Source organism: Pygocentrus nattereri, chromosome 9 (assembly GCF_015220715.1).
Source record: "Pygocentrus nattereri isolate fPygNat1 chromosome 9, fPygNat1.pri, whole genome shotgun sequence".
NCBI lineage: Eukaryota > Metazoa > Chordata > Actinopteri > Characiformes > Serrasalmidae > Pygocentrus > Pygocentrus nattereri.
The window spans coordinates 35,287,914-35,307,213 of record NC_051219.1 but is presented as its reverse complement, the minus strand read 5'-3'; the positions used below and the strand labels follow the sequence as shown (position 1 = coordinate 35,307,213).

The 19,300-nt window shown below is 39.9% G+C and overlaps 1 protein-coding gene across 11 annotated transcripts in view; it reads left to right on the top strand.

Moving 5' to 3' along the window:
- Window positions 1-19,300, top strand: part of agrn (agrin) — a 323,933-nt gene that overhangs the window by 303,635 nt on the left and 998 nt on the right. For 5 of the 11 annotated variants that reach the window (XM_037541557.1, XM_037541562.1, XM_037541556.1 and 2 more), the window contains 8 exons: window positions 116-232; window positions 2,201-2,384; window positions 2,842-2,929; window positions 4,312-4,335; window positions 6,192-6,224; window positions 10,429-10,653; window positions 11,499-11,602; window positions 17,598-19,300. The exon at window positions 17,598-19,300 is cut by the window's right edge and continues 998 nt beyond it. In XM_037541557.1, the coding sequence (XP_037397454.1) occupies window positions 116-232; window positions 2,201-2,384; window positions 2,842-2,929; window positions 4,312-4,335; window positions 6,192-6,224; window positions 10,429-10,653; window positions 11,499-11,602; window positions 17,598-17,755 (933 nt within the window). In that variant the 3' untranslated portion in view covers window positions 17,756-19,300. The remainder of the gene's footprint in view (window positions 1-115; window positions 233-2,200; window positions 2,385-2,841; window positions 2,930-4,311; window positions 4,336-6,191; window positions 6,225-10,428; window positions 10,654-11,498; window positions 11,603-17,597) is intronic. The other 6 variants (XM_017709231.2, XM_037541561.1, XM_037541560.1 and 3 more) reach the window with 3 other exon arrangements.

Sequence of the window (19,300 nt, the reverse complement as noted above, 5' to 3'; positions counted from 1 at the left end):
AGCCATGACAGTGTATTATAATTATAATATGGGCTGGCAATACAAGAGGGTTAATTGCTGTAATAATAGAGTGTCAGTACTGTAGGTTCTCATCTTGCTTTTTTGTATTCTGCAGAACCAGCATAATGATCTCAACCTGAAGGAGTCCCTGTATCTGGGCGGAGCTCCAGACTTCCGTAAGGTGGCTAGAGCAGCGTCTCTTAAAAATGGCTTTAAGGGGGCCATTCAGAAGGTAAGGTACCTTGCTTTGTCAGCACTGAATACTTTTACTATTGTCTGCCCTATCACAAACTTGTGTTTTTGTTAAAAAGTGGCTGTCACGATTTACTAAATATGCAGCCCTTTTCACCCATAATAAGATCAATGGGGTGGTCTCTACTATTTTCCATTTTTGCCTTGTTGCATATAATCACTGCCAGAGGAAACCTTTTATTTCCAGAAAGGCAGCTGTTACAGGAGAATAAAATACTTTCTTAACCCCAAATGTAAATTAGTGTTGAAATTATTTAGTCCAAGTAATTTTGAAGCTGCCCTGCGATGGACTGGCGACCTGTCCAGGGTGTATCCTGCCTTCCGCCCGAAGACTGCTGGGATAGGCTCCAGCATCCCCCCGCAACCCTGACGGATAAGCGGCTTAGAGAGAATGGAATTTTGAAGCTATGACACAAAATCGAGGGGAAATTTTTTTTAAAAGTCCCAACAGTGACCATGTGTATGGAAGTTTCCTTCTCAAAAATCTATTCCAATTTCCCAAGGTTGATAGTAAATACTGAGCACTGTTTAATGTCTGTGAAAAGCTTCATTATTCTTGGCACTAATATGATTGTCATTGTTTGTGCTCGGAGACATTTTAAACACATCTATTTTTGCAATGGGGGAAGAGAAAACATTTTGAATGCCTGCCATGTCACATCATTCTTAATTTGATGAAGAAAATAAACCTAAAACCAAAAGAAAAAACATATTTTAACCCTGTAAATGGCCAGTTTTATTACTCACTTCTTTTAGAATAGCTCTACCAGTTTGCATTGAAGTCCCTGTAGTTACTGTCTAATAAGTCTTAGTCTGTAGTAAGTCTGGAATTTTAAGGGGTTAAAGTAGTTTTGTAAAACTTTTGGTATATATTTTACAAAAATCATCAAAATGTCTCAAGAGCAGTTTTTGAATAAATAATGACTTGACCGTTTTCCAAATGAATGTAAAAGCATATGTTGAAGATCTTTCAGCTGTGCAGTGTCTGCATTACTTACTTTGTTACTTCATACACACTGTAGCTCCTTTTGAAGAAATGTCTAAGCCTTTGATGTACAGCGTGTAGCTAAGAGATTATACTCACCACAAGTTCAAAACATAGGTTTCCCAAACAACTGGAACTTTCTCAAATGTATAACTTGCCTCAAAATAACATCTTATTTTCTTGAATAATTATTGAAATTCTTAAAATAATCATGTTCACTCACTTTCACAGTCACTTTCTTGACAAATAATTTTTTTTTATATTCTCAACATTATTTTGACTTACTAAATCAAAATCTTGAGAAAATAAGTCATTTTTTCAAACTGAGTCAATACACTATCAAGCCCTGCTACATAACATTTGATTTAAACATGCCATAAACATATTATAAATCATATTCTGTCATGAGTTGTCATGACATTGTATGTCCAGTAGTATAAGAGCGCAATGTTACTATTACTAGTAATGACATCAAACATTATCACAAATCATGACAATTACCAGTAACGGTAACATGACAGATTTATATTACTGGATGTAATCTGTCATGAAAGCTCATGATGACATATGACAAATTTGTGTGGTTATATTAATGTTGTATAAATTACGTAGAGTGTTACTAAAACATTTTTTCATCTACATAGCAGAAATGAGCTTCATAAAAATGGCAGATGTTTGTACTGCACTGTTCATCTGTTTTTAATTATTTTTTTATCTATTTCCATGGATGTTCTTAGTAGAATGTGCTAAACTGGTCACCCCCAGCAGTACAAAGTGTCCATAGACTATTAGTAAAAAAACAAACAAAAAATTCCCTTTTACTAAATCTGTGGCTTGTTTCTTACTTAATGCTTATGGACATGTAGTGCATTAAAGGCACTGGCACTGTAATATTGCCCCATGAATTCATTATGAGTTTGTGCTGGTTCAGTGCTTTATTGATCCAAGCTGCTTTATCCCCAGATCACTGTGATGGGCACACCAATCCTGAAGTCTGAAAATGCACTTCACTCCAGCGATGTGTCCATGTACACCCACCACCCCTGCTCTACAGATGTGTGTGAGAACGGCGGTGAATGCATCCCGCTTCTCGACAACTACGAGTGTGTGTGTCCGTACGGCTTCACGGGAACACACTGCCAGCACAGTGAGTGTTCCTCTCTATTCCGTTTCCAGTGATTCTGTAAACCCACTTCCCAATATAGACATCCCACCCCCTCTCCTTCCCTAAGGGTAAGATTAGCTTAAGCCTTTGGCGCATGTGAGCCAATGACCAATGATACCTTCAAAACAGTTAGGGGCTATTTTACTCATTTAGTCTTTGCTGTGCATTTAAGAATCCCTACAGCCTCAACTGTGTTCACTAACATGTACTTTTTCCTCTTTAATTGATATTCTCAACACAAGCACACAAACTACAGCCAAAGAACTTTTCTAGACTTACCTCATTAACCTTGCTGTGCCTCCTTCCTGTTTATTTAACTTTAATTAAACCACACAAGCATGAAAATTACAATACATCACACCTCCTCTCCTGTAATTAAGGAGTGCTGTGTTGCTTATCGATTGATGTAATGCAACCCCTATCCTCTCCCCTTTCACAGCTACCTATGAAAAGGCCGCCGGGGAGTCGGAGGCCATTGCTTTTGATGGGCGAACATTCATTGAATATCACAACGGCGTCACCAAGAGGTAAGGGACTTCCAAAGCTCTCAGACTCGTCCTGTGTACTCAGAATAACATCTCGTGCCCTCTAGTTGTATTACCACTCAATGAGCACTGATGACAACAAGTTAAATTACTGGCCCCATTTTGGTCCTGCGTGCTTCCTCGTTTCGACTAATGGCTGTTTCTCATCCCTCACCATTTCTACCGCCTCTGTCTCTTTGGTCTTCAGCAAGTCTCGCTAATTAGCTGCCCGGTTCCAATTACAGTGCTGCCTGGAGCGACCTTCTCTCAGTACTGTCTTACAGAGTACTGGGCTGATACATTGCACGAATACCCCCTCTCCATTATCAAAAGCTCTGAGGCCTGCGTCTCCATTAGCGCTCATATCGAAAGCACATTTGGAAGGCTGTCTCTCTAATTGTTTTCTTCTTCAATCATGAGCTAATTCCTTGTCCTCGGGTTGGACTCGTATGTCTGTGGCCTTCCAGCAGCAGGGTCGATGCATGCGTCAAAATTTCATTAATCTGTTCACCATAAGTAGAATGGATTAAGCTGACTTGCTCTTCACAAATGCATTGTGATATATCCTATCATCTCCCCTTTCCGCACTCAGGAAGGAAACCATTAGCTATCTGCAAATTTACTCCATTGTAACTCTGTCCACAGTATGGATCTGTGGTACACAGATTTCTAAACGTATTGTGTATTGTGCAAAAGTAAGAGACCTCCCTTCATTTATTTAATTTCCAGTCAGTGTAATTAAATATAGTTTGCATTATTTGGATCATGAGAAGCAGACATGCAACCAACTTCTAAGACTGAGATTTGAAAGTGTGGAAAAATATTTAGGCGGATTTCATTGAAAAACTGAAAGCAAGGTTTCCAAAAAGAATGGAAGCTATATATGTTCTATTTGTTTATATGCTTATGTGTATATTGCTATTGTCAGAACAAAACCTCATATCTCAAAATAGGTAACTTTATAGAGAAAAAAAACTACTTTTCTTTTAATGTAAGTCAGTGGAACCAGACTTTTTCCCAAGTAATTTTAAGCCATTTCTTTTGGTCCATTCATTATGAAATTTACATACAGTGTAAAGAGCAACAGGTATTTTCAAACAATGTCAAAACCTGAAAATGACAAAAATGGAGATACAAAGTTTTCTTCTGACAGCAGCAATATGTATGTATTCTCCTTTCTGCTGATGCTAACAACGAATAACTTGTACTTAATTGCCTTTTTGATTGGAAATGAAGTAAACAATGGGTGATCTCTGACTTTTGCACAGGGCCGAATGAGTGTTTCTCTGTCCGTCTGCTTTCCTGTCTTTATGTGTGTCTGTCTCTTGTCTGTCTCCTGTCTGTCTCATGTAAGTGTTCCTTATTGTCTTCTTTCTGCACCCAAGCCAACTGACCAATGAGATTCCTGAGTAAGTAACCAGGCGTCCTCTGAGAAAAGTTTAATCCAAGCCAAACTAACGCTGTAGTAAATCCATCCTAGTATTTAACCTGATGTATTGCCCAACATAGACCAAAACATTTGCTTTGTTTTTTATTGCCCATGAGCATCGCGTAAATGAATATTCATCAAATCAACAGGGCTCATCTGTTTTATATTCCTACTTCGTATTCATATTTTTTTTACAGGAAAATGTTTTTAATTGGGTTTTTGCTTTCTCATCAGGTGCATTACAAACTAGTTAGGGGAATGTATGCTCGGCATGCATGATGAGCATTGTGTTCTGCAGAAAAGCTGCAGTGTATCTCTGCAGAAAGCATGCAGAACTGGATTTAAATGAAATATATCCATAGACCTGCAGTGGATTTGACTAACTGTTGTGTGAATCTGAATGAGGCCCCATTTAACTGCAACTTTGATGTGTACTTTGTGGTTTCACCCTTTCTGAACCCTTCAAACTAGTTAAAGTCGGTTTTAAACTGGCGCTTTCAAGCTGGTTTAGAATTGCCTTTGACTGCCCCATTAGAGAAATGCTCAATCTGTAATAGTTTCCCTTTTAGAAGCACTTATTTTACATTATTGTTTTCTTCTGAATGTAATTAACTGCCTAAGTGGCTGCGCTGAGCCACGGTTTTATCATTGGCAGCATGATTCATTTTAAATTATGCTAAGTAGCTCCCGTGGAAAATTCCCCTTCCACATTTTAGCCATGTCAGTTTGTTTGTCAAATCATTAGCTGTGATTTCTAATAATTTGGTCCAAGGCAGAGCAGGGAAGTGACATATTAATCAAGGAGTTGTCTTTCAAGCCAAAAAAAGATCTTCACAGGACTTCAATTGAGATGCGCTAGAAGACCAATAGTGTAAGTGGTCTGCCTCGGGCATCAATACACGTTAAGCACAAGGCTCTGTCGAGTGGCTCTTACAATGGCCTAGGGTTTAATGCGTGTCACTTCCTGTATAAATGAAGAGCCGAATTAGAATTAATCTCAGCCAAGAAGGCTGACCAACCCCTTAGAATGAGTGTCATTAATCCAACATTATTTGGTTTGAGTGCCTGAAGTTAATGAATTCCTCAGAAGACGTCTACACACTGGGCCTGTAGCTGACTGGAGTCTAGAAATATTTCTGTTACTGTTTCCTGGACTGGTCATCTATCTTTATTGTCTGTTCTTTGCTCTGTAACCTTGAATCAATTTCTTCATGCCCCATGACTTCAATGACCAATTCTCTAAGACTGTCTTTTCATAATTGGATGTTTGACCCCATTTCCTTCTTGATGGAGTGCCTTGTTTTTGATTGGCTTTGCTTGAGGAAGCTTGATATTGGGTTCTATCGCTTACTCACTCAGCTGGCTCTTTTGAAGGAATTGGTGTGCCTTGTGCAAACTTCCCTCAACTTTGGTGCAAATTTGGTGTTAAGCTTATACATTGTGTACTTAGCTTAAATACATGGTTTTAGGTCAGTGGTCCCAGCTGCCACATGTGCTTCAGCTGGTTAACCTCTTCTGAAATTCTTGATTGGCTGGATCGGATGCATTGGAGTTATGTAAGGACCAGTTTGAGACCCACTACTTTATGGTATTATTCCATTATTATGGAACCCTCTCTGGCAACTTCAGTCCAGTCTTGGTCTTCTGATGACATCATTACTTTGGGAATACAGGCCTAATCACAGGTATATTAGATTTGATCTCACACTAATGGCACCCTAGTTGGTTGGCATAGACCCTCGCTGGTCTGTGTGTTGTGTTAATCCCACAGAAGGGATGGCACTTCGTCCTTTTGAGCTTATTGCATGCCCTTCATTTTCTCCCTTGTCCTCTAAGCCCCGAGTCCCTGGAGAACCCATCTGACCAGAGGTGAGTCCCCCTGTCTGAGCTGCATCTGCCTGCATGCTGCCCACCCCCACTCTACAACCCCCTCCGCACGGGCTGAAGTTCACGTTTCCACGAACAATAGCAGCAGACAGAAATGTCAGATTGCTCTGCCTTTATCTGAAGAAGAGGCGATGCACATGATCTTTTCTTCTTGAGGGTGCCAGGTGACAATGTTTTATTGGACCTTCATGAGAGAGTCACTGCCCCCTACAGGCGGACAGAGCAAATCAATTAACCGGTCTCTGAGCCAAGTCCCTAAGCTGTTTGAACTTGTATGAGGAGTAATGGACATGAAGCACCACTCCATTGCACAAGCTCCTCTTAAAACCTGGTTTTATTAAGCAAACCCTCATCCTGGGTCAATTTCAATGATCTGTGTACATTGCCGAAGTCAGAGTTTGATATTTAAGCACCACTTCAAAGAATTTCGTGGAAGCTTGCAGGGGTGATTCCTAACGGTAGAGTGATCATGAGAGGAGCAGTTCTGGAGTGGCCCAGGAATGGCAGTTAGCCACCCTGGCTGTCAGCCCTGTGATTGGGGAAATATGTGGAAAGAGTCCAGTCAGCACATTACATGTGTCTCGCTGGGGAGGAATTCAATTACACCAAATAATTATGCAGCTTTTCTCCATCATGGCCTCATCTAACACAATTTGCATAATGAAATTTTGTCTTTTAATTAAAGAAAAGGAGGTCTGTCATTATTTCCAATTGTACGGGGTGCTTTCTCGGGACGACACATCCAGCGAAGTGCGATGCACATAAGCAGTGGCGCAGTAGATGAGAAAAGCGTTCCGGAGGGGGAGGTTTCAAGGCACAGTCTGGTTTCTTAGCGTTCCTCTGCTTGGTGGGTTTGATTAATATGACTTGGCACCAAGCCTCAGGGCACCCACACACGGTGCGCTCAGCAGGAAGGCAACCTGATGGCTCCTCGTATTGGAGACGACATGCAGCAGTTGACTGTAGACTCTTTTCTTCTCCATCAGGTTAAAAACTCATAGCCATGGCTTTGCGTAATTAGTTGAGGCGCTAAACTCGGACCTAAACGTCCATCTGTGAGGCACAGTAGCAATGACGTTTCAGCAAACAAACAAAAGATGGCAGTGATGTCACAGTTTGGCAGAGTGTGCCAGGCCACATCTCCTGTGTGGTGTGAAGATTCATGACCACTCGCCACCTGCTTTCCCTGCTCTTGTGTTCTGCTGTCTTTGTGTCCATCGTTATATCGCTGTGTCTCTGTGTTCCTATGTGTTAAATCTGTTTCATGTCGTGTCGTGTTTTGTCCTGTGTTCTGTTCTGTCTTTTTGTTTTCTCTGTTCTTTTTGTCACTTGTCCTGCTTCTGTTCATGTTACCTGTTTACAGTGATCGAGCCCACACAGCATCACACAAGTCTGACTCACGCACACACGCTTTCAAAATAGCGGCTCTCTTGATGCCAATAACAGTAGAGAACAAAGGAGCTGTTGTTTAAAAATAGCCATTCCCTTTAGTTGTGTACAAGTGCTCAGAGCTGAGGGAATTAGTGGGGGGTGTGGTGATGAGGAAGTGTGAAGGTGGGAGTGTACATGTGAAGATGAGCATGTCTCTGCTGACCCCAGTGACCGCTCCCAGCTCTTGTAACTTACAATTGCAAGGCAGAGCTGGTCAAAGGGGTGATGATTGGATATTGGCAATAATGAACAAGTGATCCGATGATCATCCTTGACAGGCAGTGATCACCCATGCTACACTTAAAAATAGTCACATTCAATTTCCCGGATTCATAATTTCCACATGAATCATATATATTGTGTGAACACAGTTTTGCTATTTAAACTTAAATTGACTTGTTTTGGCAGTGGTCAAAGTATTTTATTTAAAGGGAAATGATGTACACAATTGGCTAAGTGAAACAGTGAAAGAAAAAATGACAAATGTACATTTAATGTTTTATTCTCTTTTACTGTTATTGATGAAGTGTTTAAACAATTTGTTGTTACAGATATTAATAAGCTGATTTCCCATAGTGATTTTCTAAGTGAAAGTGATCCACTAGAGGGACCAAATATGATTTTTTTTTCTGCAAATTTTAAAGTCCACCGATTTTAGAAATTTACTTAACCATTCAAAGGTTTAGATGTAAACAAAATAATTCAGAGTGGTTTGATGTGAAATCCGCCTTTCTAGTGTCAAAATCATTCATCATTGTAACACTGGGAGTCAGACATCTGAAGCATTTAGGCTCTAAAAGCTACATCCCCATTAGTTATTACACAAAATTTTTGTAAATGCATTGCTCAAAGCTTGAGATGTTGTTTGTGATAATGTAATTTAATGTAGTTTAATGCAGTTTACATGTAATTTAGTGTAAACTGTTACTCCAGGATTACCTCTGTGTTTCCTCTCAAAACCGCATTTTCAAGTGGGATCAATGTGCGGAAGCTAACATGGTTTTGTTGTTATTAGCCTGTAGCTACAGCCATGGCTAACACCAGCAGCAGCTTTTGTTTACAATTTATTTTTACAGTTTTCTTACCTAGTTTGGAAGATGATAGAGCATTCAGATGACTTTGACAAGGTCTGTCTTAAAATGTTGTAGAGCCAAATCGATTTGAACCAGAACACACAAATGATTTGCAGCGTCTTGAAGAAGAGAGAGCAAACAAGGGAGAGAGAGAGAGGCTGAACCCGCCAATGTTGAAACAGAAGAACCCAGGGCAAGTGGAAGTTGGTAGTATCAACAACAAACTACTTGTTATTCTGCTTACCAGTTTGTGGGGTAGGGTAGCGAGGTAGATAGTTATTTTATGTTTTGGCCTACTTATCTAGAAAGGCGCATTTCACACCAAATCACTCTGAATGATTTTGTTCACATGTAAACCATTGAATGATTAAGTAACTTTGCAAAAGTTTCCCTTTAATGCACAGTTTCTCTTCATTTGCCAAGTTTTAACATTTAGAAAAAAATTTGGGGCCAATATCCAGCCAATAAACAGTAACTGTTTATTAAAATGGGCAGAAGTGTGTTCTTTGTAGAGGGTGTGAACTTATTAACACTTGGAAAATCAACAAAAATCTTTCCATGTGACTGTATAGCTGAATTTCAGAGCTACTTTTTATATTTTTATATGCAAAGCATCTCACGGACATGTTATAATTCACATAGTCGCTCTGTAACGTATAGCAGGCTGAGGATCCTCCAAAGGAGTCACTAATAGCACTCAATACACGTTGTGTGCATCATGTAAACTGGCATAAAAAGACACCTGAAAGATCTCACGAATGCATGAATATAACATAAAAGGCCCAAAACATTCCCAACAAAAGTATAAGCTGTATTTAAATAGCAGTTCAGATTTTTCAAGGACATTTTGTAAATATAGTTGTGGTGATTCAGTCTGTAATCCTGACTTTAGGTAGAAAATATTGTGACAGTTATTGACATTTAGATATCACTCGGTCTTACTATAAGGTTGACTTGGTTGTCCCAGAGGACGTACCAGTAGATGGGTTGTTTGTCCCCTCCTCCTCTCCCCCAGGCAGAGGCCCACATGAAGGGAACAGGCATCAAGGGCACAAGGGAGCAGATCAAAAAACAGATCAGACAGCAGCTAATATGAGCATCCTTCCTCTTCAGCCCCTCCTCCATACAGGAAAAGAGCAGCTAACCCTGGGGTGCAGCCCAGGATGAAGTGGAGCATCTTTAGTCGTGGCAAGCTAACCTAAAGTGTGTCACCACCAGCTCTATCTCTCCCTCACTCCTTCTCTCACTCAGATGTTCACGTGCCAAACCCTCCCTTTCCCTTGCAGTGTGGCCTAGTTTACTGATGAACCATGAAGACCCCTCAGGATCTGAGTACCTTCACAATCTGCTCAACTACATGCTCACTCGTTAGTTTACTATCCTGCACATAAACAGCGCGTCATGGGTAGACCTTATCAAGGTCCAAGCAGCAAGGTTTTGGCATAATTAGTGACCTGAGCTCCATTAGGTTAGACTCTCAGCAATTAAGTGCAGTCTGTTGCTAAATCAGCAGGGAAGCTGTTACATCCTCCTACCACACACATCCTCAGGGGAGGACAGTAATACTGAAGTGAGAGCAGAATCTGTGTAAGAAAGTAGGATATAACTCTCAGATCCCAGCATGAGCCCTCACCTTTTATTGTAGTTCATTCATTTTTATGTTATTTGTCTCCCCGGTGTAGCGAGAAGGCCTTGCTGGTGAACAAATTTGAGCTGAGCATCAAAACAGAGGCCACTCATGGTTTGATCCTCTGGAGTGGAAAAGGCATGGAGCGCTCTGACTACATCGCACTAGCCATCGTGGACGGCCGCATCCAGATGACCTACGACCTCGGCTCCAAGCCTGTAGTCTTGCGTTCCTCCGTGCGAGTCAACACCAATCACTGGATTCGCATCAAAGCCAGCAGGTATGAACTTCTAATGCCAAGCTGGTGGTTATACTTTAATCACCAGCTGTAATATGTAATTATAATTATAAATACCAGTCAAATGCTTTGTAGCAAGAAACATAAACATTCTGTATGTTTGGTACAACTTATTTAGCTAGTGTGATCAATTTTGGCACCTTCCTATCATTTTGCCTCTTTGTAAATACATACACGGCGATGTATCATACAATATATTGTTTGATAATCATTGTCCCAGTATTGGTCTTTGTTTAACTGATACTGCTGAAGACTGGAAGATGCAAATAAGCCTTTTAAATGTAATATAAAATGAAGTGATTCAATCAAAACTAACTCATAAGACATATATGTCATATCATCATATGTCATGAGACATAGACACATCATAAGGCTTAGCAATTTTTAAAGAAATAATATTAGATTAGTATCTGATGATGCTCCCATTTTCAATACTGGTATCAGAAAAGAAAAAATGGTATTATACCATGCCTGCCTTTAACAAAAACATTTTTACTGTGTGCTCTGAGCATCTTGACCAGATGTTACAGATGTTTTGTGCTTTGATGATCCAGCAAATGTAATAATGCAGGCAATATAGTATCAAATCAATGGTTATTATGGTTGTCATATCACAGTCGCACTATGTAATAATATAATTATAGTATTAAATTTTGCTGACTAAATCACTGACTACTAGAAGTTCCGTGTGCAACTTTAGTTCAGGAGCTCATATTTACAGTAATCCTGACAGCGTATGAAGGCAGCATTATACTGTATAAGGTCAAATTTGTGAGTTCTTAATGTGCTGCATCTGGGCCCCTCCTCTCCTCTCCCTCTTTCATCAGAGCTTTGAGGGACGGCTCTCTGCAGGTTGGTAATGAGGCTGCTGTCACTGGCTCCTCACCTCTGGCTGCCACTCAGCTGGACACAGACGGTGCCCTTTGGCTGGGTAAGGCACCCCTACATCCATCTCACACGTACACCACCCAGTACCCCTCTACATCTGCGCTGTCCTACCTTAATATTTCCCATCAGTACTCCTCACCCTTTTCACTTGTCCTCCACATGAATTTTAACTCTTTTAGAGTTCAGCCTAAAAGTAGCCATATTTTGTTTTTCTCTGATTTGGCACAAACTCAGATTCACAGTTGTGCCAGTTTTAGAACACAGTATATGCAGTCAATACAAAAGCTGAAAATAATGAGCAAAAAAAACACAAATATTGAAATATTTTTTTAGCTTATTTTAAAATAAGTGCCAAAAAGTAGACAGACAATACAGCAGATTGTGCAATTGTAGAGTAGATTAAGGCTGAGATTTCACAAGGAAGTACAACACACAACCTCATACTTGCAGGAAGTTCAGCTGATGTACTGTGACGCCGAACATTGCTGCCACACTCCACTGGTTCTTCTTAAACTTTAATACTCATTAAGTGTATGTACTGTGTGAGTTAAACAGGCCCTAGATGCTGTTTATTCCACACTGCTGTTGTCTGGTCTTTTGTGGAGTAACAAAGTTCGAATTTTATCATTCTGCATTAGTTTTTTTCAAGGCTCCAGGAGAACGAAGAGTCAGATTTTTTTCAGTAGGTTATTATTGACGTTTTGCCATACGTTCAGTTCACATTACTTACTTATTCAAACATTATAACTAGTGGTACTGACTCAATAAATTATTAAGGGCACTAATGTTTTTCTAGCTGTTGAACTAGCTGTTTTTCTAACACATTTTTCTAGTTTGTTCCTTTGAACCATTAGATGTTGCTCCCTAAAGCCCATCTGCAGGCACACTATATTTTGCTATGACCATGTGACTGTAGATGACTCATTCACATACAGCTTTTAAGTGGCAAGAAATTCCATTGATGGCACTTTTGGGGGAAAAAAAGTTATTTTCAGCTACTACAGTGTTAAAAAGTTCCTGTAATGTCAGTTATACACTATATGTTCAAAGGTTTGTATACATCTGCTAATGAGATCAAAGCCATGAACAAGGAATTTGTCCTGATTTGTACGGAATTTGTCCGAAATTTGTCGTAGAGTTTTACTCTAGATGTTGGAATATTAGTGTGAGGATTTGATTGCATTCAGCCACAAGACCATTAGTGAGGTCAGGCATTGGTGTTGGATGATTAGTTCTGGATCTCAGTCGCCACTCCAGCTCATCCCAAAGGCGCTCCATTATTCCAGAGAATCCAGCTCCCCTGCTCCGCATTGGGCATGTTGAACTTGGGGCTAATGTGTGGCATCTCCAGAATGTCCCACTCCATTGGTCAATGCTTTTTCTGTGGAGATTATACAAGATGTGTGTGCGCAATTAAATGCCTGTGTTATTATTAATAACACCTTAAAGTAGCTGAATTCACAGTTTAGAAGGATTGTATACAAACATACAGTGTATTGTTACTGTTCACCAGAGGACACTCTCAGCAGACTGTGCTGGTCAGCTGAGATGTACGGCTAAATTAACATGCAGCAAATTCTAAACAAGATGCAACATAGCACTATGAGAGCGAGAGGCCACAAACACAGGAGTGCAAACATGCAGTCGCTGTTGCTCTCACTGTTAGTGATGTGTTTACACTAAAGAAATCACAAGATTATCATGTTTGGGCTCATGTGAAACCAGCATTCACATGATGAAATTAATGTTACTGATTAAGTGAAAGTACTTGCCAACTTGTCCACTCATATAGCTATAACAATCCCCTTTTTAAATTGCAAATTTGTGGAAATGAGACAAATGCAATTACTACTTACATAATTACATTTACTTTCAGTATACACTATCGATAGGCTTGAGTCTGCACTTTTTTCCATTTTTTACATGTTTCATTTTGTCAGAAACTGATAAGTGTGGCAAATATGTGATGTCTGCAAAACACGACTGTAACAATAACCTTTTATTAAATCCAGACCATAAACCTCCTCTTCTACTAACACAAATGCCTACAGCCTGCACTTTCAGCAGAAGTTCTCCATTTTCAATGAGCTATGAGTGAGAAATAATCAAAGTGTGAAAAGAGGCATTCCGAGTTGCCGTGGTGAATCCTGTGTGGGATAAAAACAGGCATATCTGGGAGTGAGACTCAGTGCTTTTCTCTTTGGGGGGATATTATCCTGTTCAGGTTAGTCTCTCTCTCTCTGATGCAGGGCGTGCTTCTAATTCATCTGTGTGTCAAAGTAGTCGCATGTTACAGTCTAGAGCCAGTGTTCTTCTCGAAGAGCAATTAATTTTTCACCAAAGGTGTAAAACGCATCAGAGGAAGGAGTGTTCAGTCATCCCTCTGCCACGTTTCTGACGCAGTCATGCAGAACGCACAGACTTGTGAAGATTGGATACTGAATTGGGAATTAGGAGGTTAGCAAAAAAAAAAGGGAAAAAATAACAGAAAAAGGTTAAACTCACTGATGGAGCTAAATTGTTGAAGTGGGATGTTTAAAATTCTTCACGAGGTTGAGTGTGTTTGCGCGGTAGGGCAGCAGAGGGCTCGCCACCCCCGCTCCATACAGCAGTGAAACAGGTGCTGCGGACGCCCCGCAGCTAGAATACATTATCCTCAGGCAGCCCTGCACATCAAGAGCCAGCTTTTAAAATCCCCTCTTTCGTAGCTCATTATTTATTTACTTATTCAGCTGTAACTCGCATGAAATTAGTCCTGTCGATGCTCCTATTCCGAAGCATGCAGGCTGATTAAAGAGGACAGGGGGTAGAAGAAAACAGAGCAAGGAGATGAACTGCGAGGCTCTTTTTTGCATGGAATGAATGAGCGGCTCGGCGCTCAAGCGCTCGCAGTGCTGCACTGAGAGAAGCTCGAGTCAAGGGTTTCAAACGCGCCAAGGCCCTGAGGGAGAGGAATTTAGCTCTCCCTCTCAGACTGTCAGTGCGCATCCCCACAGCCCGGCCGCCGAACAACACTGTTTGATCTGCTCACCTGTTACTGGCTTACTCTCTTCCCTTTCTGTCTTTCTTCCTCTGTCATCCCCCATTTCTTCACTTCATACCACCCTTCCTCCAAAATCACACACTCGACTGTGTGCCAGCTTGCCATTTTTGAACTATGATACAGGCTGAATTAGCATATGTCGGCTGCTTCTTCACTTTGAGTCAGTGGTTCTCAAGTAGGCCTGTATTTGTTCTTCTGCTGATCTTCTTAAAGGAAAAGTTTGGCAAGAAAAAACTTGATTTAAACAATTTTGGCTACGCCAAATGTACTCAAGCTTGCTTCTTGCGTCTTGTACTGAAGCAGCAATGCTAATATAGCTTACAGCTAATAGAAGCTACTACCGTCCATGCTGCAGGCCTAACCATTACACACTGCATTAGACACATTATGCAACAAAACATGTTGAGTTATAACACTAGTGCATGGAATAGGACATGACCATACTGGAATTGGGAAAAATACTAACAAACAAAAAACATGTTGAGTTATTAAACAATCTCGATTAGCACTAGGCCTACAAGAAACTCTAGTACATGAAATCTAGAGAGTTTAGAGTCTACAAGTTTGTTCATTTGTATAAAGGCTGTCAACATGGCAGTTTGGCAGGATTTTGGTTTCCTAACTAAACGAAGGTGGATCACGGGATAGCAACAGTGTTACATGCCTTCTGTGCAGAATATTTAATTATTTTATACTTTTTTCTTTTCTTTATTTCTTTATTGTCTTGTGCTGCATTCCTCCATCTTGCTTGTCTTACTTTCTTCCTTCTTCTCTTTCCTTAAACTCTTATAAAGTTCTTTAAGGGTTCAAGGGAAAGACAGAGGTTCTGCGCAATGATAATTGTTTATCCAAATTGTCCAATCTACAAAAATATACAAATGTGCAGAGAAAGTCTGGACATTGCTGCTACATTCTAAAAAGTTAAATGTTTAAAATAAATTACAACATTTTTTATATTTTGGATAATACTGATAATATATAGCTACACACGTGGACAAAATTGTTGGTACCCCTCGATTAATGAAAGAAAAACCCACAATAGTAACAAGAATAACTTTAATTTGACAAAAGTAATAATAAATAAAAATTCTATGAAAATGAACAAATGAAAGTCAGATATTGCTTTTCAAACATGCTTCAACAGAATTATTAAAAAAAATAAACTCATGAAACAGGCCTGGACAGAAATGATGGTACCCTTAATTTAATATTTTGTTGCACAACCTTTTGAGGCAATCACTGCAATCAAACGATTCCTGTATCTGTCAGTGAGACTTCTGCACCTCTCAGCAGGTATTTTGGCCCACTCCTCATGAGCAAACTGCTCCAGTTGTCTCAGGTTTGAAGGGTGCCTTTTCCAAACGGCATGTTTCAGCTCCTTCCAAAGATGCTCAATAGGATTTAGGTCAGGGCTCATAGAAGGCCACTTCAGAATAGTCCAGTGTTTTCCTCTTAGCAATTCTTGGGTGTTTTTAGATGTGTGTTTTGGGTCATTATCCTGTTGCAAGACCCATGACCTGCGACTGAGACCAAGCTTTCTGACACTAGGCAGCACATTTCTCTCTAGAATTCCTTGATAGTCTTGAGATTTCATTGTACCCTGCACAGATTCAAGACACCCTGTGCCAGATGCAGCAAAGCAGCCCCAGAACATAACAGAGCCTCCTCCATGTTTCACAGTAGGGACAGTGTTCTTTTCTTGATATGCTTCATTTTCCCGTCTATGAACATAGAGCTGCTGTGCCTTGCCAAAAAGTTCCATTTTTGTCTCATTTGTCCATAGGACATTCTCCCAGAAGCTTTGTGGCTTGTCAACATGTAGTTTGGCAAATTCCAGTCTGGCTTTTTTATGTTTTGTTTACAACAATGGTGTCCTCCTTGGTTGTCTCCCATTAAGTCCACTTTGGCTCAAACATCAACGGATGGTACGATCTGACACTGATGTTCCTTGAGCTTGAAGTTCACCTTTAATCTCTTTAGAAGTTGTTCTTGGCTCTTTTGTTACCATTCGTATTATCCGTCTTTTTGATTTGTCATCAATTTTCCTCCTGCGTCCACGTCCAGGGAGGTTGGCTACAGTCCCATGGATCTTAAATTTCTGAATAAAATATGCAACTGTAGTCACAGGAACATCAAGCTGCCTGTTGATGGTCTTATAACCTTTACCTTTAACATGCTTGTCTATAATTTTCTTTCTAATGTCCTGAGACAACTCTTTCCTTTGCTTCCTCTGGTCCATATTGAGTGTGGTACACACCTTGTCACCACACAGTACAGTGACTACCTGTAGCCCTATATATAGGCCCACTGACTGATTACAAGATTGTAGACACCTGTGATGCTAATTAGTGAACACACCTTGATTTAACGTGTCCGTTTGGTCACATTTTTCAGGGGTACCATCATTTCTGTCCAGGCCTGTTTCATGAGTTTATTTTTTTAAATAATTCTGTTGAAGCATGTTTGAAAAGCAATATCTGACTTTCATTTGTTCATTTTCATAGAATTTTTATTTATTATTACTTTTGTCAAATTAAAGTTATTTTTGTTACTATTATGGGTTTTTCTTTCATTAATCGAGGGGTACCAACAATTTTGTCCACGTGTGTATATTGTCCCTTTAAGATGATTTTTTGTCCATTTTTATAGAGAACAGCCATATGTTATAGTGTCTGAAGCCACATATGCAAGTTGGTTTGAGCTTATTTAACATCTTAAAGTAGATTGAGGCAAATATGTGGTACAATGAGCTTCTGTTGCTTGTTCTAAGAAGCTGCCCTCACTTACTAAACATAATGGTTGATTAACTACATTTGGAGTTTTGTATGTTTTTTCACTACATTTAAAATGAAAAAAACAGGAGTTGTGAGATGTACAGTACTTCTGTCTTAGGAACCCAAGACACATTTTCAAAATCTATTTATCTGTGTATTCTGTGTTTATTCACTGAGAAAAGTTGCTGACGGCCCTTTTCCCTGCTGTCTCCTGTCCTCAGGTGGTCTTGAGGAGCTGTCCGTAGCCCGCCGGCTGCCCAAGGCCTACAGCACGGGTTTCGTAGGCTGCGTGAAAGACGTGATAGTGGACGGGGTGGACCTGCATCTAGTGGAAGACGCCTTAAACAGCCCCAAAATATTACACTGTTCAGCCAAATAGCCTGGCACCACCTCCCTCCCTACGCCATGTCTACTGCTGTAATTATTTTCTATTTTTGTATACTTTTCATCGCTTTTTATATTGGGGGAAAAAATTACGTTTTCTTTTTTTTTTTCGTTATATATATATTTTCTGTTTTAATTTTATCTGCACCTCCATCCATAGTCTTTTTTTCAAATTGCAGTCATACATGGTGTTGCAAAGACAAAGCAAAAACATGTATTATGTTTTGTGGTGTTGCCTCCACAGCACCAAAAAAATAGAATTTTATATATATATATATATATATATATATATATATATATGAATATATAAAACATTACCTTGCTCATTACTTGAAATGGCAAATAAGGTTGGTGCTGTTTGTCCTCTCTTGATTGCCTTCTCTCGGTGCCATAATTCCTAACGTTGTAGTGCAGCCACCACATACATTCCATTGAGCCGCTGCTGCAGTTCATGCCTGTTTGCTTTCAACGGCTTTCTACGAACAAAAGCATCTGCTTGATTTCTGATGGACTGTCACTGTTAACTGTGCTGAGCAAAATGTACGAGTCACGCCACTAACAGGGGCTAAGCCCCGCCAACGTTAACGCCGCGTTTCAAGCTCCTCGCTAACCACTGAGCTTCTAGTCAACTGATCAGCATCCACAAAAGACATAATTACATATCATAAATTTTTGAACTGTCATGAACTGACCTGTGAGATGTAATTATTAGCTAGTACTGAAACACATGAGACTGTGAATATCGAGGGGAAAACTCTCTTTTCTGTTGCAAAATTGTCCGTCTCATGTGTCGTGCACCATATCTAATCAACAGTGACTTTACAAAATGACCACTTGCTGCATGCAACTTTTTAAATGTCCTGTTTTTTTTTCTGTTTTTTTTTTTTCTTTTTTCCTTGTTTTCTCTGTGGTCTTACTTATTCCGTTCAGGGCGAAATAAAAGAGTTCAGGTGGGCTGCAATGAAATATTCAAATGTAAATGTTTCTTCTTCTGATTTGAGATTTGATTCTGTTTTCTGAGTTGGAAGAAATGATGAACTTGCTTTTATATTTGTTGTTTGTCTTGTGTTGGACTTTGAAAACGCTGAGAAGACACAGTGGTTGTTACAATGTTTGCCATGGGGAGGCACTGTAGCACAAGGAGAGGTGGCGAGAACCAGGGCCAGAGCAGCAGAAGATGTCAGATGGAAGCAAGAACACTGAAATGTGAGGAGTTTTTCAGTCCCCTGATAAACTCCTGAAACGGTGAACGTTCACAGGACAACACAGTTTTGTTTGAATGAGAATGTTGCTTTAAAACAATACTGTCGGCACTTGCTTCAGGGGAAAAAAAGGGATGATGTGTGGACGACCCTTGCATTTAATGACTGTGGCTCTTAAGCAGCGGATAGAATAAGCAAACGTATCAATAACAATAACAGAAATGAAATAATAATGCATGGGTTTGGTATTTGGAAATGATTTTTGTAACATGTTTGAAGACAAATGTGATGCAATCGTTTGTACTGCTGACCCAAACATTGTAAGAAATGCCTAGTTT